Source organism: Terrapene carolina, unplaced genomic scaffold (assembly GCF_002925995.2).
Source record: "Terrapene carolina triunguis isolate 2854851 unplaced genomic scaffold, T_m_triunguis-2.0 Scaffold96, whole genome shotgun sequence".
NCBI lineage: Eukaryota > Metazoa > Chordata > Testudines > Emydidae > Terrapene > Terrapene triunguis.
Window position 1 is genome coordinate 10304349 of NW_020664447.1, and position 24731 is coordinate 10329079.

Below are 24731 nucleotides of genomic sequence, written 5' to 3' on the forward strand. Positions count from 1 at the left end.
CAGTTTATGGTACCAAGCGTTTGGAAGTCTGTGTGGTTCCCAGCCACACCCAGTATCTTCTGGTGAGCCCAAGAGAGGAATGCAGAAGCAAAGACGACGACAAGCTGGTAGTATTTATATTCTGAGGCAACACTTCCAGAGAACCAGCAACTGAAAAATAACCTTTCTTTCTACATCAAGATGGCCTCCGCATATTGCCACTTGTGGGACTTTCACGTGCAATACAACACTCAGGAAAGTGGGCAGAGAAGTTTTACAAAGGATGTCCCCTCCCCACTTAGGCATTGGTCAGACAGCAGATAGTCTGTGTCCAGAGCTCTCAATGCTCCCCTTGCTGGAACCCAGGCAGCATAACTCAAACACGGAGGTAACACGGAGCTGAAATGGATGGGGGAGACAGCAGAGGGAGTAGGTTGGGGTCAGGAGCCTGGAGGTGTGCAGCAGGAGACTAACTGGGAGTAGGGTGACCAGAGAGCAAGTGTGAAAAATCGGGACGGGGGTGGAGGGTAATCGGCACCCACAGAAGACAAAGCCTCAAATATCGGGACTGTCCCTATAAAATCGGGACATCTGATCATCCTAACTGGGAGTCAGGGAGACAGACTGGATGAGGAATTTGGGTGAAAGGAGTAGAAACCTGAACTGGCTGAGCATGGAGTTTGGGACAAGGAGCCATTGGGAAAAGGGGGAAATGGACAAGGGACACAGATCAGATGAGAAGCCTGGGAATGGGGCACTGGTCCTGGCTGGGCAAATAGCCTGTGGGTGGGAAGAAAGAAGACTGGCATGAGAGGAAGAGAAAGGAGGCTGGTAAACAGCAGGTGGAAGATTGGACTTAGACAGGAAGTCCAGGGTGGGAGATTGGGACTGGCTAGGCAAGGAGACTGCAACTGGGATGAGAAGCTGGGGGAGGAGAAGAGAGGGCTGGAACAGGGCAGAAAGGAAAGGATGAGGGGGCGGGAACAGGGGCAGAAGGGTCTGTGCCTAGTGTCTCATTCTGCTCTAATGCTGGTCCACATGGAGAATGATAACCTACTACTTCTGTTTTGCTCCATTAGCTCAAGTGGCAGGTAACACTGGTCTACAATTTTTGAGAAGTCATCTGCTTCAGAGATAAAATGTGCTATTTATTATGTATTTTGATATGCTGAATTCAAATATGACAATTAACACAACTGATTGGCTACTGTTTCTAAGATATTTAAGTTTTTACATTTTATGTCTATGTATATTGTGTAGATAGAGTTTTAATCATAAATTGTAAACCTAGGTCTTTTCATGTGTTTATGGTTGCTTTACATGATAATATTTCACCTGTCCTGTTTATGTAACACTTTAAAAATCAGCAAAAGGGTTATATAAATAAAATTTATTATGAAACAAAAGGCAAAAAACTATGTACATAGTTTAGTCCTATTCAGTGTCTACTCAGCGCTTCTTGGCTTGTCTCTTGTATTCATTTAATGGAGCATCTCTTGTCACTATCCAGCAATAGTCTGCAAGCATTGATGGGCTCCATTTGACCTGATAGCGTTTCTCCATTGTTGCAATGTCCTGGTGAAATCGCTCGCCGTGCTCTTCGCTCACTGCTCCGCAGTTCGGTGGAAAAAAATCTAGATGAGAGTGCAAAAAATGTATCTTTAGTGACATGTTGCAACCAAGGCTTTTGTATGCCTTGAGGAGGTTTTCCACCAACAACCTGTAGTTGTCTGCCTTGTTGTTTCCGAGAAAATTTATTGCCACTAACTGGAAGGCTTTCCATGCCGTCTTTTCCTTGCCACGCAGTGCATGGTCAAATGCATCATCTCGAAGAAGTTCACGAATCTGAGGACCAACAAAGACACCTTCCTTTATCTTAGCTTCACTTAACCTTGGAAATTTTCCACGGAGGTATTTGAAAGCTGCTTGTGTTTTGTCAATGGCCTTGACAAAGTTCTTCATCAGACCCAGCTTGATGTGTAAGGGTGGTAACAAAATCTTCCTTGATTCAACAAGTGGTGGATGCTGAACACTTTTCCTCCCAGGCTCCAATGACTGTCGGAGTGGCCAATCTTTCTTGATGTAGTGGGAATCTCTTGCACGACTATCCCATTTGCAGAGAAAACAGCAGTACTTTGTATATCCAGTCTGCAGACCAAGCAAGAGAGCAACACCCTTCAAATCACCACAAAGCTGCCACTGATGTTGGTCATAGTTTATGCACCTCCAAAGTTGTTTCATGTTGTCATAGGTTTCCTTCATAAGGACTGCATGACCAACTGGAATTGATGGCAAAACATTGCCATTATGCAGTAAAACAGCTTTAAGACTCGTCTTCGATGAATCAATGAACAGTCTCCACTCATCTGGATCGTGAACGATGTTGAGAGCTGCCATCACACCATGGATGTTGTTGCAGGCTACAAGATCACCTTCCATGAAGAAGAATGGGACAAGATCCTTTTGATGGTCATGGAACATGGCAACCCTAACATCACCTGCCAGGAGATTCCACTGCTGTAGTCTGGACCCCAACAGCTCTGCCTTACTCTTGGGTAGTTCCAAATCCCTGACAAGGTCATTCAGTTCACCTTGTGTTATGAGGTGTGGTTCAGAGGAGGAGGATGGGAGAAAATGTGGGTCCTGTGACATTGATGGTTCAGGACCAGAAGTTTCATCCTCTTCCTCGTCTGACTCAAGTGAGAATGATTCTGGTGCATCAGGAACCGGCAGTCCTTCTCCGTGGGGTACTGGGCGTATAGCTGATGGAATGTTTGGATAATGCACAGTCCACTTTTTCTTCTTTGACACACCTTTCCCAACTGGAGGCACCATGCAGAAGTAACAATTGCTAGTATGATCTGTTGGCTCTCTCCAAAACATTGGCACTGCAAAAGGCATAGATTTCCTTTTCCTGTTCAACCACTGGCGAAGATTTGTTGCACAAGTGTTGCAGCAAAGTGGGGCCCACCTCTTGTCCTGATCTCCAATTTTGCAGCCAAAATAAAGGTGATAGGCTTTCTTAACCATAGTGGTTATACTGCGCTTTTGTGATGCAAAAGTCACTTCACCACAAACATAGCAGAAGTTATCAGCACTGTTCACACAAGTACGAGGCATCTCTGCTCACTTTGGCTAAACAGAAATGTGTCCCTTTGCAAAATCAAACACTGACAAATAAGAGAGCACGACACTGTCTGATTTCTAGAGCTAATATAGGGCAATTTGTTCAGCAGAGTGATGTAAGCTTCATTATGATTGCATCATCCATGACTTCTAGGAATAACATGATGCAATTTATATCATGTATGACGCAATACCAGCTTCAGATTGCATCATTCATTGTTTTGCCTAAAAAGCAAGTACTGTCCAAACCCAGTTATAGATTTATTCATAGATCCAGTCAAAGATGTATTTTAGTCATTTCTGGTTTAAATTGAGATCCCTTCCTTTTATAACTCACTTATCCTCCGCCATTCCCAAGTCAAGGGTCGTATATACTGACCCAATAGCATATCTTGAAAACTAGAGCCAATCAAGAATTTTAAGCATCATTTTCATTCTCAGTGACCCAGAATTAGTAAAGTTTGACTACATTTATTTCAGAAGCATTTTGGCTGTAGAGCAGTGTAATCTAAGGGTATGTCTACACTACGCGATTAATCCGAATTTAGATAATTCGAATTTGGGAAACAGGTTGTATAAATTCGATTGTATGCAGCCACACTAAGCACATTAATTCGGTGGTGTGCGTCCATGTATCGGGGCTAGCGTCGATTTCTGGAGCGTTGCACTGTGGGTAGCTATCCCATAGCTATCCCATAGTTCCCGCAGTCTCCCCTGCCCATTGGAATTCTGGGTTGAGATCCCAGTGCCTGATGGGACCAAAACATTGTCGCAGGTGGTTCTGGGTACAGCCTCACCCCTCCCTCCCTCCACCCCTCCCTGCATGAAAGCAACGGACGGCAGACAACCATTTCGTGCCTTTTTTCCTGGGTGAACGCAGCAGACTCCATACCACGGCAAGCATGGAGCCCGCTCAGCTCAAGACAGCAGTCATGAACATTGTAAATACCTCGCGCCTCATCGTGCAGTTTATGCTGAACAAGAACCGGGAAAACCAGGCGGAGAGGAGCAGGCTACAGCAGTGCGGCGACGAGAGTGATGAGGATATGGACATGGAATTTTATCGAACCGCGGGACCCGGTGCTTTGGAGCTCATGCTGTTAATGGGGCAGGTTATAGGCATGGAACGCCGATTCTGGGCCCGGGAAACAAGCACAGACTGGTGGGACCGCATAGTGTTGCAGGTGTGGGACGATTCCCAGTGGCTGCGGAACTTTCGCATGCGTAAGGGCACTTTCATGGAACTTTGTGACTTGCTTTCCCCTGCCCTGAAGCGCCAGAATACCAGGATGAGAGCAGCCCTCACAGTTGAGAAGCGAGTGGCAATAGCCCTGTGGAAGCTTGCAACGCCAGACAGCTACCGGTCAGTGGGGAATCAATTTGGAGTGGGCAAATCTACTGTGGGGGCTGCTGTGATACAAGTAGCCAAAGCAATCACTGAGGTGCTGCTATACAAGCTAGTGACTCTGGGGGATGTGCAGGTCATAGTGGATGGCTTTGCTGCAATGGGATTCCCTAACTGTGGTGGGGCGATAGATGGAACCCACATCCCTATCTTGGCACCGGAGCACCAGGGTACCCAGTACGTAAACCGCAAGGGGTACTTTTCAAAGGTGCTGCAAGCACTGGTGGATCACAAGGGACGTTTCACCGACATCAACGTGGGGTGGCCGGGAAGGGTTCATGATGCACGCGTTTTCAGGAACACTAATCTGTTTAAACGGCTGCAGCAAGGGACTTACTTCCCGGACCAGAAAATAACCGTTGGGGATGTTGAAATGCCTATAGTTATCCTTGGGGACCCAGCCTACCCCTTAATGCCATGGCTCATGAAGCCATACACAGGCAGCCTGGACAGGAGTCAGGAGCTGTTTAACTACAGGCTGAGCAAGTGCAGAATGGTGGTAGAATGTGCATTTGGCCGTTTAAAAACGCGCTGGAGATCGCTACTAACTCGCTCTGACCTCAGCCAAAGAAATCTCCCCATTGTTATTTCTGCTTGCTGTGTGCTCCACAATCTCTGTGAAAGTAAGGGGGAGACCTTTATGGCAGGGTGGGAGGCTGAGGCAAATCGCCTGGCTGCTGATTACGCGCAGCCAGACACCAGGGCGATTAGAAGAACACACCAGGAAGCGCTGTGCATCAGAGAAGCTCTGAAAACCAATTTCATGACTGGCCAGGCTACAGTGTGAAATTTCTGTTTGTTTCTCCCTTCATGAAAACCAGCCCCCTTCATTCTCATTCATTCTCTGTAAGCAACCCACCCTCCCCCCAGCTTTCTTTCAAAGGTAATAAAGTCACTATCGTTTAAAAATCATGTATTCTTTATTAAGTGATTATAAACATAGGGAGAGAACCAAGAAGGTAATCTGGGTGAGGTTTGGGAGGAGGATAAGAGGGAAGTCTAAGGCCACTGATCAAATTCAATATAATGACAGCCTTTTGGTTGGGCTGTCCCCTGGGGTGGAGTGAGAGGGTGCACGGAGCCTCCCCCCCCGCGTTCTTACACGTCTGGGTGAGGAGGATATGGAACATGGTGAGGGGGGAGGTAGGTTATACAGCGGCTGCAGCGGCACTCTGTCATCCTGCTGCCGTTCCTGAAGCTCCACCAGACGCCGGAGCATGTCCGTTTGCTCACGCAGCAGCCCCAGCGTTGCAGCCTGCCACCTCTCATCTCGAGCATCCCTCAAGACCTCACGTTCACTGGCATCTTTCCTAAATTTAGATACAGTGTCCTTCCACTCATTCAAATGAGCTCTTTCATTGTGGGTGGATTTCATTATTTCTTTGAACATGTCGTCTCGCGTCATCTTTCTACGACGCCTTATCTGAGATAGCCTTCTGGACGCAGGAGGGAGGCTTGAAACATTTGCAGCTGCTAGAGGGAGGGTTGAAAAAAAGTAGAGAAGTTTTTAAAATGATACATTTTACAGAACAATGCTTGTACTCTTTCATGGTGAACACTATTCACATTACATAGCACATGTGATTTCAGTACAAGGTCGCATTTTCCATCTTAATATTGAGTGCCTGTGGCTTTGGTGTTAGAGATCACAGACGCAGGTCCGGGCAACAGAATTCAGCTTGCAGGCAGCCATGGTAAGCTATTGTCTTTCGGCTTCTGCGCCCTCCTTTCCAACATACCAATCAAAGCCTGTTGACTGCTGAGGTTTTCCTGTTAACCTTCAGCAGCAGAAAACAAACTAACCCCCCCGCCCCCCCCTCCCGCCATGAATTCCCTGGAATGATCGCTTTACCCTTCCCCCCACAGCTGGTATCAGGGAAGATCCCTGCTAGCCAAACGCGAAAAGCTCTGGGCCAATTTCCCCCCCCCCCCGCCCCTGCGCTTGGCTAACTGCAGGGAAGGATTTCTTATCAGCCACAGGCAAACAGCCCAGTAGGAACGGCCACCTCTGTCCCCTTAATTAAGTTCCCGTATTTCAAGCAGGTTACCATGAGCGATATCACTCTCCTGAGGATTACACAGCGAGATAAAGAACGGATGTTGCTTGAATGCCAGCAAACACCGGGACCATACGCTGCCAGGCTTTGTCAGGCAATGATACCAGATTACTTGCTGCAAGCATGGCGTGGACAAGTGTCCTACCATGGAGGACGGAATAAAGCGGCATTGCCCAGAAACCTTGTGGCAAGGCTTTTGGAGTACCTCCAGGAGAGCTTCATGGAGATGTCCCTGGAGGATTTCCGCTCCATCCCCAGACACGTTAACAGACTTTTCCAGTAGCTGTACTGGCTGCGAATGCATCCCAAGTCTTCAGGGCAAAATAATCATTAAAAAACCTTGCTTTTAAACCATGTTTTATATTTTAAAAGGTAAACTCACCTGAGGTCCCTTCCATGGGGTCATGGTCTTGGCTACTGGCTTGGGAGGCTTGGGAGGGTACTTCAGTCAGGCTGAGAAAAAGCTCCTGGTTGTTGGGGAGAACGGAGTGCTGGGTGCTCTCTGCAAGATCCTCCTCCTCCTCCTCCTCTTCCCTATCCTCAGAATCCTCAGGTGTAGAGACTATCCCAGACCCGGTTTGCACGATCACAGGTGGGGTAGTGGTGGCGGCCCCCCCTAGAATTGCATTCAGCTCTGCGTAGAAGCGGCATGTCCGCGGCTCTGACCCGGAGCGACCGTTTGCCTCCTTTGTTTTTTGATAGGCTTGTCTGAGCTCCTTCACTTTCACGCGGCACTGATCTGAGTCCCTATTGTGGCCTCTCTCCATCATGCCCTTGGAGATTTTTTCAAAAGTTTTGGCATTTCGTCTCTTTGAACGAAGTTCTGCTAGCACTGAATCCTCACCCCATACAGCGATCAGATCCAGTACCTCCCGTGTGGTCCATGCTGGTGCTCTTTTTCGATTATCAGCCTGCATGGTTACCTGTGCTGATGAGCTGAGGTATCTGTGGTCACCTGTGCTCTCCACGCTGAGCAAACAGGAAATGAAATTCAAATTTTCCTGGGTCTTTTCCTGTCTACCTGGGCAGTGCATCCGAGGTCAGATTGCTGTCCAGAGCGGTCAGTGGTGCACTGTAGGATAGCTCCCGGAGGCCAATACCATCGATTTGTGGCCACACTAACCCTAATTCGAATTAACAAAATCGATTTTGACGCTACTCCGTTCGTCGAGGTGGAGTACAGAAATCGATTTAAAGCGCCCTTTAATTCGAACTAAATGGCTCTGTTGTGTGGACGGGTGAAGGGTTAATTCGAATTAACGCTGCTAAATCCGAATAAATCCCGTAGTGTAGACCAGGCCTAAAGTTTCCAACCCTGCTGGTGTTCTATGTTGGTGTAAATATTATTCCACATGATGGAATTTCTATTTTTTCAATTTGCTTTTTTAAAAAAACTAGGAAGTTACACACACGGAAACTTATATTATATGAGCACTACAATTGCAAAAATCAAGCACTCATAAGTTAGGAAAATGCCAGAATTAAGGTTCTCCATGAAACCTTAATTGGCTGGTGTACGATGAGCCAGGGAACAGCTCAGCTGATCTGGATGTGAGTATAGGGATCCGCTCCCCACCCTCCCAAACCATAGCTGGTCTCTCTGGTAGAGAAGACTGGGGAGTACTACCATTCCCATGTCTTCTCCTGCACTCCTGCCCCTCCTCCTATGAAAATATATAGGCACTTTTTCTTAAGTCTCCTGATCTGTATGGAGTGTCACATTTACTAATTCAGCTGTGAAAATTAGAGCAAAGGCTATTAAATGTTATTTCCAGTCCCAATAGCTATACTACGTCCAAGAGATTGTAAAGATGATTTGCTGGGTGAAGTCTGAAGCCTGTGCTACTTTTTTTTTTTACGTGAGAAGAACTCAAAGTAAATAGAATAAAGTTCAAAATTTCAAAAAGGGTCATTTTAAAAATAATTCTTCATCAAAGAGTGACTGAAAAAAATTCAGCTTTCCTACAAAAAGTTGAGTTTGATCATTAAAGTCCAAAATAAGAGGGATTTTAGCCCAGTTTTCTGTAGAAACTGCAACACCACCTCGGCTATAGAGTCCCTGCTGAAGCCTCCGTAATATCAGTTCCTTCAATCAAGACTTTTTATATATCCTGATTTCATATTTGCTGTTTGTTCACTTGCAGTGCTGAAATACTGTAGGCATGAATTATGGGTAGGTTTTGAAAGAAGACAAATAGAGTTTATCTATTAAATAAACACCCAGTGCTGTCATTTTCCTGTATAACTGAGTTTCAGTGAGGAACAGAATCTAAAATTGGTTTGTAACTATGGCAACTAATGAGCCAATCTAACTGGAGTTCCCAAATCAACCATGTGACTAGCAAGGGATTCATTCCAATTTTAAAATGCTGATTTTCAGGGGAGAAAATATGCTGCTCCTTTTCCTAACATGGACATTAGGGGTGTCAGGCTACAATCATGCTGCATAGCTGGAGCAGTCTAAAAGAAAAACAGCCCCTTTGTTAAACTGGAAGGACAAATAGCTGACACATTATCCCTATGCTAATTTTCTTGGATAAAGATAAAGTCCTGCAATAAAAACACTACTACAGATGACAGCAATGTCTGAAATCATAGCACAGGGAAATACGACAAACATTACATGAAGAATACGATAGCTTTTTGCTTTGCTTTTTTAAATTGAAAAAATAATATGCCTGTAATATCAATAACCCAAACCTGGCATTTTAGAGCATGATCTTCTCCTTCTGAGGGCTAAATAGGAAGGAATCTTCATGGATATCTGTCTCCAATTGTTCTATCAGAAGGGGAAGATTCCCCCCCTGCCCCCCCCCACAAAAAAGCACTGTAGGGCTGGCCCCCAAACTCTGCAGGATTGCAGGTGATGAGTGGGAGGCCCAGTACCTCCCATACCTGACCTATGACCCCCAACATCTTCCCTCTGTGGAACTGTGTTGTTAGGGTGGCATCAGGGACCCCTATTAAAAGGGTATGCCCACCACAGAGCTGGTGGGGGAATGATGTGTATACCTCTGACTGCCCACTCCCCACCTCCTCCTCCCCCAATGTGTGCATCCTGGAGACCCCGGAGTACTTTCTGCAGGGTCCAGGGAAGTGGGGGAGATCATCCTCTGAAGATTGCTGAAGCCATTTTCCATTCCAGAAGGGTGTGATGTGAGCACTGACAGAGCAGGGGATATGATCTGGCTCTTCATTAATAATTTATAATTTCTGATCAACAGAATTATTTTATTTAGGGGAAAATCATGCCCCTGCTCCCCAAATACAGACTGCCTAAGACACAGTGGAAGTAGTTCAATACCAGCATGCAAGGGCCTGCACGCCATGTGGTTTCCCTGTGCCAAAAGAGTTGTTAGGGCAGTTACAGGCAGTAGATCCTCTGCTACATAGATCCACTAGCCAATGGCCTCTCAGTGGAGGGTTCAGGGGCATACAAGCAGCAATGGCTATTGCAACTTTTGCATTGCAGTAATAGTGGCTATAAATTAGCTCCATTGCTACTCTGCACCCTAATGGAAAAAGATTCCGCCCTAGACAGTTCCCTTGCATCAACTTAGCTAGCTGAGCTTGGTGTTGGAAGGACAGAAGAAAGGAGTGTCAAATACACAAGAGAATACAGCAGCTATTAGTTTTCCAGTACAGTTTGAAAAGCACAACGTCATTGTTTGCTAATAATGGTTAAGCTAAAATTCACCCAAATGGAAATTTTCAATAAAAGGCATGTATTGTCTTATACAGTATTGTAGGTTTCCTTTAGACAGCTATTCTGCCTATTCTGCCGACGCACTAGAATTCTGATCAGTAGAGATTATGTTAAGTATTAGTCAAATGTTTAAGAAAGAACTGAAAGTTCTTACCCATTTTCTTTGATGATTTAAAACCTAACATTCTAAAGAAAACCAAAATATAATACCCCCACTACAATATTTTTGACTAGATAAATGAACAATAAATGAAGCTGTGTTTGACTGAATGGTCTCTCATGTAGAAAAAAATCATAGCCTGGAAATACAATATTTAACTCTGGAAACCACCACCATTTTTGTACTATAAAACAAGCAATATTTGAAACATTAGGAAAATGATTAGGACATTAAGAAAAATGGATAGATTGTTGTCTAACACAGCTTGTTTTATATGGGCTGTAAAATATTTTGGCACTGGTCCTGCAAGTTACTCCGGGGGTAAATCTATGTAACACTGCACATCACAATTCATGTCCCCTCTAGATTTTTTTTTCTTCACAGAATATAGATTCTGCTGGAGAGGTTCTGCAATTACACCTTTTGCCCACCAGGGGCTGCCTTGGCATCAGAAGAGAGGGCAGCCAGCTGGCAGAGGGGGAGGGGGGAAGAGACTGCGTTCCTCACAGCAGGGGAAGGTGAGGAGCCATGGCAAGGACAGAGCAGAGCACATGGAGCTGTTGGGTGAGGGTCACAGACTGGGGTTCAGAAAGGCTAGTTGGGGGACAGACTGCAGCACGGGCACAGGAGATAGTGAGGTAACAGCATTGAGCCAGGGTCTCAATGGGAGGGGGGACTGCAGGGCCACATGGGAAGGGGTGTGCAGGGACACATGGGGATGGGGGCTGCAGGGACACATGGGGACAAGGGGTAGGGGGCTGCAGGAACACATGGGGACAAGGGCAGACATGCCTCACTGAATGGGAGAGGCTAGGGGTCAACCAGGGTCTACATGGGGAGGCTCTCCAACTCTCAAACAATCCTTCCCCTGCCATCAAAAAAACCTGTTCCACACTTCTCCCACCCAACAACCATCCAGGCTCACTTCCAGGCTCCTTCCCTCTCCCTCGGCTCCTCCATTACCCCTAACTCCCACAATCCTTTGCACTTCTTCTGAGGGGTGCAGGAAATACATTTCTGTATTGTAGTTTAAATGAATTACTCAACATTCTGTATTAATATGCCTAGTAGGGAATCTATTTGTCAAAAAAATCATTTCCTGAATCTTTTTGTTTTGTCTATACTGTTATAGACATACTTGCTGACAGATATTTTGAAATAAATTACCAAAATTATTGAAACTGACATGATTATATTGTGTTATTTTGACAAATAAAATATTCAGAATTTTAAAATATTGTGCACAGAATTTTTAATTTTTTGGCTCAGAATTGCCCTAGGAGTATGCAAGTGGAGGACCTCATTGCCTTCAATGGAGCAACATACAGGTGCAGAAGTCCATCAGAATGGGTGTGTAACTGGGTTTACAAATCCCATACTGAGCATGGGCAGAAGGGAGAGGAGAGTCTTTTCTGTTTGCAGGCTGACCACACCCCCACGCACCTGCCAGAATTGCCAGTCATGAAGACATGCACCCACAGCTGTGACCAATAAAGAAAACAAGCCCAGCTATAAAAGAGGGATAACAGAGAGGGAAGGGGAGGCAGAAAGGCCTTGGATAGTAGAGGGGCAATAGCCCCATTCCAGGCTGCCTCTGAGAAACTGACAGGAAGACAAAAGAAGACTGCAAGCCCTGGAGTTTAAGGGCTGATAGACTTAGTTTAAGTTAAGAGGTTATAGAGTGGTCTAATCTTGATGAATTGAAGGGGGACCAGTTAGGAGAAAGCTGGGACCCCTAGAGAGCCTTCCCCAAGAGCAGTTGACAGGGTGTCATTGCTGGATAGGGGATCTTATTAGTAAAGTCACAGCTTTGTCAGCAGAAAATAATACAAACAGTATGAGCATGTGACACAAAGAAAAGGAATGTGTTCTATACATTGATTTCTGACATGCATAATAAAGTCATTTTAAAAGGGAACATTTCAATTGTATCAATACTATAGTCCCTGTAGAATGCACTGCTACTAAATATACAGAAACTGCAGAAGGAATAAAAAATGCGGTTAGGGTGACCAGACAGCAAATGTGGAAAATCGGGACAGGAGGTGGGGGGTAATAGGTGCCTATATAAGAAAAAGACCCAAAAATCGGGACTGTCCCTATAAAATCGGGACATCTGGTCACCCTAAATGCAGTACAGTTTTGCCATACAGAACATAGAGTTTGTCTATTGTTCTATGTATCTGTGTATATGGTATTATGTTTTTGTTAAACAGGTGATATTTAAGCCACACCGCATTTTGTATCACATGTAAGGATCACCACAGGGAGATGTTATAATTGTATGCTATTTGTATCATAAGCACCAAAGCGATTACACAACTGATTTACTGAAGTAGGAAGGGGTTAGAGATTTGTATTAAGATTTTCTGTTTGCTTCAGCTTCCCATTCCCTCCCTGCAATATCTTGAACAAAGCAGGAATTATCTTCTTGTGCCTGTGACAGAACCTTAGCAGGTCACGTGTATTTTAATTCTCTCCCTCTAGAAGCAATCATTATGTCTCACCCAGAGTCTGGCTTCACAAGGCTCTGAACACAGGGCTAAAACTGAAGAGGAAGAAGCAAAAAAGCAAAAAGAGTAGGGAATTAAAATCCAAAACTTATTAAAATCCAACACCTTATACACTTTAAATCACAAGATCAGCATCATCACAAAGGACTGGTAAACAAAGTCTAGTGCAGCATCAGACTCTTAGTACCAGGAAGAGCTGTCACTGAGCCCATTAGCAAAGAGACAGCCAAAAGGAGGAGGATAACAGAGAGCATCGAAGCCTCATACCTTTTCACAAAAAACTGTTACCTGATGAATGTACTTTATCAGATCTGGGCCAGCTGAGAGGCAGCAACAATTGAAATGAGTGTCCTAGAGCATACACAGAGAAACACCAAACCCAGTTTATCCTACCAAAAAGCACTACATTTCATTTCATTGGTTTGCTGCTAAAATCAGTAAAGGCTTATGAAGGCCCATAGAACTGTGCAAACATCAAATGGTTCCATGTCACATTTAGGGAAGGCACAGCATATTACAGCACAGAAGAAAAAGAGAAGCTATAAACAAGAACAGATGCATGAAGGACTAGTAAGTGTACGACAAAGGGGGAGGAGAATTTCAACATGGCATGTCTCTGTGTTGGTATCTCTGTGGAAGTAACTGCAGGCATACAGTAGGCTTTTCATCAGGAAATACTTCTCACCATTTCTCTTTCTTCCCTCATCTTTTGTCATTTTCTGCTGTACCATTACTTTCTGTGAAGAGCTTCTGCCTGAACTGGGCTTTTCTGATTCGTTGCTGATGACAGAACCATTCTGACTAGGCGACCTGCTGTAAGTAACCATAGCAACAAGGAAGACTGTAAGTTTCATCTGTATAAACCTCATTTCAAGGTTATTTCATTTGCACAGTTTGCATCATTGGCTTTTCAAGTCTGATTTTGTACACAAAAGAGAAAGGAAATAAGCCGCACAACAGAAACACAATGAAAGCAGAGATGCACTTACAATATTAAAAAATTACTTTTATGCAGGCTCAGTCCTGAAGAGGATTTCAGTGAAATCAGAATTGATTATTTCTCCTGCACAAGCCCAAAAAGACACAGGAAAATAATGCAAAAGGTAAAAGAAGACATCATTTGTTTGGCATCCATTAAGCAGTTCAAATAAAGCAGATAGTTTTTAATGCCAATTATATCATGAATATGGCTAAACAGATTCATTGCAAGCACTTTTCCCCAATTTAGTCTGCATCTGGGTTCACGGGTTTTGTCAGACAAGGCTGAAATTGGTTCCTTATTCCCAGTTCCTTAATCATGGTACCAGCTCTTTAGTCGTGGCTCCCCGTTCCTTATTCAAAGGGCAAAATTATTTAAAAATAAATCAGTGTAAGATTAGATGTTTAGAAAATTCATCATATTAATTTATTTATCATATTCAATCATATTACTAATTACTTAATTCTTTATTAAAGAAATGCTCAAATAAGGAACTGGGGTTGGACTGGTTGCTGTCACATCTCCACTTCCATACAATACACAGGGCTTGATTAAGAAGTTGGGTTTTGATTGGTTGTTTGTACCAAAGTGCATCTTGGGTCACCCCAAGTGATACAGCCCTGCGACTGTCAGCTTGTTCTGAATGATCTGAAATAAGTCTCTCCTCCAACGAAAGCTTTTGTTCCTGCATGTTGTGCTGCTAAATGGCACCCCTCTCTCCCCTCTTCCATTTTGAATATGGAGTTTGAATAAGGAGCTGGGGTTTGGTAGGCTACATGTGATAAAGTAAGTCTCAGATCATCCCAAGTGACCTGTCCCAACAACCATTAAGCTGTGATGTACCTGAGGCGTGGAACTTCCTGACTTGAAACTTATTCTTTGTGAAAAATTGTGGCCCATGTCACCAGCCCTTCTCCCTCCCTCCCTCCATAGATCCCACCCACCCACCCCAGACACCCTTTAGCAGAGTAACAGGAGTGGCAAACGGGTGTTTTGGAGTGTGAAGCTATGGGTCTATGCTTGCAGATAGAAGGACTTGGTGGCAGGTGTTGTATTTGTACCATCTGTTGGTTGGTTGTTCTGCATGAGTGTTGTGTGGCTGAGCTTTGGACTCCTGAACTGGCCAGCTGAGAAAGGTCTGTTTGTCTCTCAGTGAGGGCCTTGTCGGTTGGACCCTTGCGGCTTTGAACCAAACCAGTGTTTGAAGTCTGAGTGGTAATTCCCTCCCTGTTTGTGAGGGAAGAGACTGAGCAGTGATATTAGTCAACTGCCAGGCGAACAGGATCAGCAGCAAACTGGATCAGTTTCAATGAGCCTTTAGAGAGGGAATCTGACTCCTGTTTTAAGTATGGCTCTACACTACACAAGGTAGCAGGTATGGATGGTGAAAGAACAATTGCTGTGACCTGTCTTGGATGTACTATGTTTTCCTTTCTGCAGGAAGGCCAAATAGATTTCTCGTGTATGAAATGCAAGCTGGTGGTGGAGAAGATACATTGACTGGAAGCACAAGCTGCAACATTGTGCAGCATCTAAGAACCGAAAGACTTCTTGGACTACCAGATTCGGAAATTACTCTCACAGATGCCACAAGGGGACAGATCATCAATAAGAGAACTGGAGAGAGTAGAAACCAAAGAAATGGACAGGCAATTTGTAACCAAGAGGGGAAAGAGAGGCAAGTTGCATTCAACTCAAATTGAAGTATCAAAACATTTTCAGATACTGAGCAAGTCAACTACATAACAGCTGTCTCTGTAGGACTGAAACAGAAAGCTATACAGGACATACTTGAGGGGGACCCTTGCAGTATGAAATAAGCAGCAATTAAGAGAGGTTCTTCAAACCTTCTAAGAATGCAAACAATCATCACTGGTGGCTCCATATTAAGAAGAGCCAATAGAGTTCAGTAAGGGACACAAAGACAATAGGATGATGTGCCATCTCCCTGGAGTGAGGATATGATTTATAACCGTGGGACTAGACAGAATTATGAAGTTGTTTGGCAAGTCTCCACTGATGATGATGATATGGCATTATAAATTGAACTGATGTGGCAAAGAATGAGCAAAGAATAAATTTGTCAACTGCTTATATACCAATGCAAGAATTCTGGATAGCAAGTAAGAAGAATTAGAAATGTTCATTGATGAAGAAAAAAACCTACATAACTGGCCTACTGAAACCTAGTGGAACAAGTCACATAATTAGTAATAACCTGTTTAGGAAGAATAGAGGGGGTAAAAATGTGAGGGGGGGGGGAAGGAGACACTCTACAGTATAGACACCTGTTTTCCAGTTATTGATAACTCAGAACCACAAGACCTTGAATGCATCTGGATCAATGTGCTAACTAACCAAGCACAGGACAGGGTCTGGTGGGGTCAGGTATACAGTCCACTGAATCAAACCAGAGAACAGGTTGAGTTATTCCTTAAGAACTGTAATATGTGTGACAGACCCAGACCAATGGGGTACAGGAGTCTGGTAGAGGGCAAATATACTGGTCACTGGATGAGTAGTTTTCTGTTCCCTGAGTGACCAGAGCAGGGGCTGCAATAGAGTAATCAGGAACCTGCTAGAACCAGTTAAGGCAGGCAGGCTAATTAGGACACCTGGAGCCAATTAAAAAGAAGCTGCTAGAATCAATTAAGGCAGGCTAATCAGGGCACCTGGGTTTTAAAAGGAGCTCACTTCAGTTTGTGGTGAGAGTGTGAGGAGCTGGGAGCAAGAGGCGCAAGGAGCTGAGAGGGTGTGCTGCTCGAGGACTGAGAAGCACAAGCATTATCAGACACCAGGAGGAAGGTCCTGTGGTGAGACTAAGGAAGGTGTTTGGAGGAGGCCATGGGGAAGTAGCCCAGGGCGTTGTAGCTGTCATGCAGCTGTTACAGGAGGCACTATAGACAGCTGCAGTCCACAGGGCCCTGGGCTGGAACCCGGAGTAGAGGGCGGGCCTGGGTTCCCCCCAAACCTCCCAATTGACCTGGACTGTGGGTTCTCCCAGAGGGGAAGGTCTCTGGGCTGTTCCCCAACCCACATGGTGCATCTCTGAGGCAAGAAAATCCGCCATTAAGTGCAGGACCCACCAAGATAAAGGAGGAACTTTTTTCACATACGTTGACAGAAACGTTGCTGTTATAAGGGAGTTCAATTTGGAAGACATACGCTGGAGGTCTATTGTAACCAGTAATAAAAGCATCATTCCGCTTATTACAAGTTATAGATGATAATATTCTAACACTGAAGGCACTGCACCCAACATAACCATTTTGGTCCTCATTATGACAAAGATGAATTAATCACTGGATTGGATGTTGGTGGTTGGCCTAGGAACAAGCAATCATGACCTGATTACAAACTCTGGGCAAACAGAGGACAGACCCAACCAGTAACTACATACTTGGTGCTTCAAGAGGGCTGATTTCTCAAAAGTGAGGAAAATTATCAATGATATTGACTGAGTGAAAAAGATTTAGATAGGAAAAAGTGAATGAAAATAAGGAGTTCTTAAAGAAGAGAATTTATGAGCTGAACAAAAAGGCACAGTTCCACAATCGAGAAAAACATCAATGTTGGGTAAGAGTCCATCCTAGTTCAGTGGGGAAACGGAAGCAGCAATTAGAAATAAAAAGCTAATATATGGGAAACAAGGGGAATAGTCAGCAATCAATATAAATTACAAGTTATGAAGTGTAGAAAATTGCTATGGGAAGCTAAAGACAAAGCATGGCTGGCAAGGCTAAGGAGAATAAGGAATTTTTAAAGAATAGTAAGAACTAAAGAAATCCTAGCAACAGCACAAGGATATAGGCAAGTTACTAGATGGAGATGGTAAAATTGTTAATATTGATGCAGAAATTGTTCAATAAATATTTCTGTTCTCTATTTGTATCATATGAGGCTGCCAAACTACTTTCTAGCCCATCAGCTAGCCCTAATAACATGCACCCATGTGTACTCAGAGTTGGCTAAGGATGTCAGGCATCAGGGCCTGCAGCAGAGGTAGTCTCCAGGCAACCTAACAAGCACAGCTGGCCTGTAGTAGTCAACCTAATTGGCTGCACCACTTGATTGGTTGGCATAGACCAACTCTTACAGCCAGCAGCAGCAGAAGTTCAGCCGCTGCTTAAAGCATTTGCCCATGGCTGCCATAGCTTCTGCATCTGCTTGTTCCCGTGCCTGAATTGGACCCAGCCTTGCTCCTGCCTTGCCTCACTCCTGGAAACCTGGTTTTGACCCTCAGCTCCAATTCCTGACTTCTCCTCTGACCCTTGTCTCTGGCGTCTGGCCTCTGACTCCGCTTCTGATCCTGGACTCTGACTCTGGGCGATTGATGCCTACTCCAAACACTAGGCACAACTGCCCACACCCCAGTCACCGACAAAGGAGAGCTGTGGCCCACCACACTTAATTTTTAATAAATTTTTGAATCCCAGGAAATTCCAAAAGACTGGAAGAGAACTGATCTTGTGCCAATATTCAAAATGTGGAAGTGGTATGACCTAGCTATCTGAAGTCCAGTTAGCCTGACATCAATCCCAGGCAAAATAATGGAAAAGCTGTTGTATTCGGTTACTAATGAGTTAAAGATAGGAATATAATAAATTCCTGTCAAAATGGTTTGATGGAAAACAGGTCTTATCAAGCAAACTTAATTTCTCTCTTTGAAACTGCAAGTTTGGTTGATAAAGATAAAGCGTTCGCATCCACTGTGCAGTCTCCTGTGTTGAAGGTACAGATCTGCAATTGGCCAATTAAGAGTCGTAGCCTAAGAGTGCTCTACAGATTCCTCGCTGACACTAAGCTCTCACATAGCAACAGATGCAAATAATGCTTTCTGCCATCTTTGGTTGGCTAAAAGACTTTGTCCCATCCAAGTGGAAAATGACATGGACTTAGTTATTCATGCTTTGTCACCTCTTGTCTGGACTATAATCATGTGATATACCTAGGCATGAAGCCTTCAGCAATTAGAAAACTCCAACTAATATAGAATACCGCAGGACATCTCTTCAGCCATGCAGGCTTCCATTGACACGTCGCTCCTGTCTTCCACTCCCTACCCTGGCTTCCCATAGAATTTTGCATTGAGTTCAAGGTTTCAGTCCCTATCTGGAATGTGCTCAGTGGCCTGGGCCCAGGATATCTAAAAGATTTCCTAAGCTCCAGAACAAAGACTGTGTGTAGTTGAGAACTCTGCTCCTCAGGCACAATGGAATTCTCTACAAAAAGGATAAAGCTTGCCTGTGCAGCATAAAGAACTTTCTTGGGGCCAGTCTAGAATGAATTGCCCCATCACAAACCTCACCACCTTCTGCTCCAAGGTGCTTTTCTTTGACCTTGCCTTCTAACACATAGCAACTTGTGGTTTTTATTATTTAAATATAAATTTTAAACCCTGCAAAAACAAGACACTCCACTGCATATGCTTCTATCCCTGGGGAGAGGATGACAGAACAAACGACATATGACAGATGTGTAGTCATGCTGTTTAATGCACTACTGGAAAGCAGTATACTGCAGATACTGTGGTGATGAGCATGATAAAAGAACCGTTACAGAATAGATATAATATACTTAGACTTGAGTACCACATGACATTTAAAAATACATCAATGCAAGGTTAGTTTTAGAAATGTCATCACATTAATGACTGAATGTGATAAAAATTTAAATTACTAATATATCTATAAAATAATCAAATGGGGGTGAATACTGATTTTTTGTTGATTTTTACATGCATATTGTATGTTTACTTTAAAAAAAAAACCACACAAAATAAGAGTTGGCTAATATATTTGTCAGACCAGAAATAAGAGTTCACCTCTGGGAATGGCATATCCTTATCTCTTCATAAATTATCAGTCACAGGCATGTGTCACTTGGGATGACCCAATATATATTTTGTCACTCACAGCCAATCACACCCCAACTCTTTATCTGGACTCCATGTACAATATGGAAGTGGGGTGGTGGGGTGATGTGGCAGAATATTGGGCAAGAACAAAGCTTTGCGCTAGTTCAGCTCCTTCAGAACAGTAGGATGGTCACAGGGATGTGTCACAGGGGGTAACTTATTTTGGTCATGTATAGCCAGTCAAAACCCAGCTCTTTATTTGACTATTTAATTAAAGAACTAAGTAATTAGTAATTTGTTAACACATTCAGTAATTTTAATCTGACAAAGTTTAATCTCACATTAATGCATTTTAAAATAATATTAGCCTTTCAATAAGGAACCAGGAATAAGGAACCCACTTCAGCCTTGCTTTCGACAGCCATAATTCACAAACACACACAGACTCCTTTTCTCCCTCTGAACACTACACTATCAAGCCAGTGCCACTTTTTGCTGACACTCCCAGTGAAACATCATTTACATAAGCCATCTTCTTTGGCACTGTTTGCATTGCTTAATGCACTGAAGCTGCTACTGCCACAACCATGGACATGGGTGCTGAGAGCCACTGAATCAAACTGTTAACCCTGTATATGATGGAGACCACTTCAAGCCGGGGGTGCTGCCGTACCCCCAGCACCCCTAGTTCCAGCACCTATGCATGGGTGGGGTCAGAAGTGTTGAGAAGGGGCATTCTCAGAAAGCATTCTCCCTACAGAGGGCACAAGAAGGCAGAATTACTCTGGGGCACTCTGACAATTTGGGTATCTGCCCTCACACAGAATTAATAAATTGTGCAATTATAAACTCTCTGTATCTTTACCAAGCTGCAAACTTCATTTTGAAGGTGGGGGCTTGTTGCCTTCTCTATGGTCTCTGCCCACAGGCTGGACCACGATTTCAAAGTGTAGTGATACAGCACTGGCAACAGCTGATTGTTCAAGACTATCAGCACCCATAGAGGCCTTACCTGCGGAGAACAAAAGAGTAACTGCATCCTAAGGAAAAACTGTTCTTTTCAACTTCCCTCAACAGGGAGCTGGTGGATTTAGAGAGTGGAAATTCCCCAAGAAGCACATAGCATGTCTACACTGCGGACCACACAGTGACACAGCTGTGCTGCTGTAAGGTCTCCTGTGTAGCCACTCTATGCGAGTGGGAGAGAACTCTCCCACCGGCATAATTAAACCACCTCCAATGAGCAGCGGTAGCTATGTTGGCAGGAGACTGTCTCCCACTGACATAGCGCTGTCCACACTGGCACTTTTGCCAGTGAAACTTTTGTCGGTCAGAGGGGTGTTTTTTTCACACCCCAGGCAACAAAAGTTTTACCGACAAAACTGCTAGTGTAGACATAGCCTAAGCAGCAGGTTTTAAAGAGGACTCATAGAGGGAAGACAGGAAGGAAACATACAGGAAGTTAGGACAGGAGAAGGGAAGGGTACAGGCCAGCTAAGGTTTGAAGGAACCATGCTGCCAGTGGGATGGGGGTAGGATCCAGACAAACAAATAAAGGGCAACTGTCCTTGCAGGGTCACTTCTGCCACCACAGAGCTTCTAAGACTCCCCTTTTAAAAAAGAAACTCATGTTTATTAAGCTGAAATTTCAAAGTTTCTTTCAAAGTTCAATTATAACAACAAAATGTCTGTTCTGACCAGATAACAGCCACTTCATGAAAATCTGATACATGACCTTTCCAGGTTGTGAATTGGCCTGGAATGAAATTGCAAGTATCTCAGATGGTCATGTAATATTTTTCATTTTCAAAAGCCACTAAACAAAGTTCCCCTGTCACCTATCAGAGATAACAAAGAGCCAAATCCTGCTCACCTTACTTATACAAGTAACCCCACTGGAGTCAATAGGCCTACCTGTGTAAGACGAGCTACATTTGCCCAGAAAGGCATTACAGCAGTACTGTACTGTATATTCAACACACCTGACAGTGGGTTTTCCAGTGAATTCCTGAATCAGTAAAAGCTTACTGATCAGAATTGGTTTAGGAATGCAGAGATTTAGGGTGAGTGAGGGAATACCTTCTATTGGGCCACCATCTGTTGCTGACAGAGACAAGCTTTGAGCTTACACAGAGCTCTGCTTCAAGTGGATTTTGCATATACCCAAAGCAATTAATGGATTTTTTTTTTATTAATGGGGAGAGTTAAACTCTGTGTGTGTGTTTACACAAGGGTGAGAGTCAGGAATCAAAGAGGCTTGAAAAACATCTTTAAAGAACAGCTCCTGATGAGACTTATCTTTTAGGAGCATAGCACCAGCACCTACAGCTGGTACAGTGATAATCTCCTGTGTGGCATTGTGTCAGAGAACTGAAGACTTTAAAAAGGACAAGTACCATTGAGTTCATATGAACTGGATAACCTGACTCCTGTGCTCTGCAACAAACACAATGATCTGTACATAGCGTACCTCATACATCACTGACTCTCAAATCCAGAAGGATTTTAGATGAGAAGAGCAAATTAATCCTAGGAACCAAGAAAGGCTTTTTTAACTAGTTTTTTTCTCTTTCCTATGTATAGTATCTCTGAGTAGCCTCCTCTCGGCTAATCTATTATATAGGAGACAATTACCAAAGCGAACATGTTAACATACCTTTTTCTCTGTATGTAAAAGACAGAAACTTCTAAGTTTTCTAAGTCATGCTAAGTTTTCTAGGTGTTTCTGACTAAGCAAATCTGGTAGAGTGCATTGGCAAGTATAAAATAAGATGAATAAACTGAGATTTACTTTCCTACAAAGCTGCTCTGCACAAACCAAATAACCTCCCTTTAAGCAAAGACTAAAAAGCAAGGATTTTATAACTCCAGTGAAATTGATATTAACTCTAGCCTTTATTGTCACTGCTAAAATAACAGATCTATATTTACTCTATTTCCTTCAGTAGAAAATTTCAACATCAAAAATTCTCATATTCTTCACCTGTAACATGAATTTAAGTGACCCCACTCATTCACTGTGAAGGAATATGAGAAATATCTAATTTTACATAGTTTTTCAAGCACCCCAATCCATTGGATTGGAGCACTGGATACTCACTGTGTGGTTGTTGCATGTGCTCTGGACTCTGACATATAATATTATTTAAGCGTTTGGGGTTCTGTTCAGCCTTTAATAAAGATATGGGAGCAGATCCCTACGTGGTATAAATTGTCAATGTAGCTATTCCAATTTACATCAACTGAGTATCTGTCCTATTGTCCATTTGTAAAATTCAGATCCAGGTTCAGATTGAGCCTTTCCAAACTTCAGATCCAGGGTTTTGGTTCAGACCCATCACTAGCTAATATGTTGTCCATTTTCCACTCATCTCTTTAACTAGTTACACATATGAAAATGTCTGCTAAAGCTTCACTTCATATTATCCTTTCTTTAGCAATCTCACATATATGGTGCAAAACATTATCATATGCCAGGCACTTTTGCAGAGGAACTAGATGCTTCGGGCACTGCATGGGTGCCAACCCCACTGTTGTTTCATCAACAGCCAGCAGCATCCAACCCATTCCAGCCTTCAGCTGAAGTTTGTTCAGTGCATACCTTTTTCTTGTTTCATTGGACTTGGCAGTTTTAATGGTGCTTCCATCCTGAGCAATTTCTCTCTCCTGGGAGGCAGGAGCATCTCTAACTGGAAGTGGTAGCACTACAGTCTCCTGAGTCACAGGTAAAACCTCATCTTCAGCTCCCTGCTGACCTAAATGCTGCTTGGCATAGTCAAAACCTTGTACTGGCTGCAGAGAAGGAAAAAACAAAAACCGTGGGATTCCAACATGCATTATATGTCAATACAATATCTTTTGCTATTACCTATTAGCATGCTGCATCACTGCCAATTATCTATATTACGGTTATGGTTGCAACTTTTAAATGTAGCACGTACACTTAATTATATGCGCTACAATTAAAAGTTGCAACCATAATCGTAATTTAGATAATTGGCAGTGATGCAGCATGCTAATCAGACTTTTATTCAATGTGTTTTAAACCATTAATGGATATTAAATTGTCCTTGTTTTTAGTAAGATAATTGAGAAGTCAGAACTGAATGTAAAAAAGAAAGAGGAAAAGAGGAACAAATATAATAGAGGTTTCATATCCATTATAGATTGAATTAAGTTACCAAAATAAAGATGTCATTTTTTCTTGGATACATGTGGTTGACAGAATGCTATAAACATATATGAAAGCACATTGAATGATGAGATGATGGTGCTTTTTTTGTTCCCTGAGCAATTCAATTTTACCCTCACTGTACCTCTAAAACATTCCCAGTAACATTCCAGTAAATAACATGTCAAAATTATAAGCCTAGTGCTTGAAAAGGCTCCTTCAGGCTCTTCTGATGTTACTGAACATTTGAGTTATTCTGGAAAAATATCCATCCAGATTTGAACTTTACAGCTGGGCCAAAATAGTGAGTTATCCACAGTATCTTCTGCTTTGTATAAACATTTGTTCCACTTCTGTCCCTTATGGCAATAAACCAGAGACATATTTTGTAGGTATCTAAGTCTGAAAATTTTGCCATCTCTAAGAAAAGATCACTTTCATTCTGTTGAAGGTGGTTCGTCACATTTTCAGTCTCCTACTTAACACTAACGCTGATTTTTTTAAGATGCATTGACGGTGATATTCATCTGATAAGCAGCTCCAGCAGAAGTGCACTAAGGAGATACTAAATGGACTAGCATTGATTTGGACCAACAAAGTCTCAGCCCATTATAGCAGTGAAGCGTATACCATATCAGAAATGCTGGCCCCATTAACAACCATTGCTGGAAAAGGACAATGCTATCTCCCCCGTTGGGAGCTTTATATCTTCCCAATACTCTGAAGGGAAAGTACCAAAAAAGATGCCATTAGATCAACTTCAAGGGGGGAGGGAATG

The 24731-nt window shown here is 43.4% G+C and overlaps 1 protein-coding gene across 1 annotated transcript in view; it reads right to left on the reverse strand.

Moving 5' to 3' along the window:
* Nucleotides 1–24731, reverse strand: part of KIAA1549L (KIAA1549 like) — a 233878-nt gene that overhangs the window by 52211 nt on the left and 156936 nt on the right. Inside the window, exons 12-13 of the mRNA XM_026651564.1 lie at nucleotides 23384–23574; nucleotides 13632–13759 (exon numbers count right to left, since the gene is read on the reverse strand). Of these exons, the coding sequence (XP_026507349.1) occupies nucleotides 13632–13759; nucleotides 23384–23574 (319 nt within the window). The remainder of the gene's footprint in view (nucleotides 1–13631; nucleotides 13760–23383; nucleotides 23575–24731) is intronic.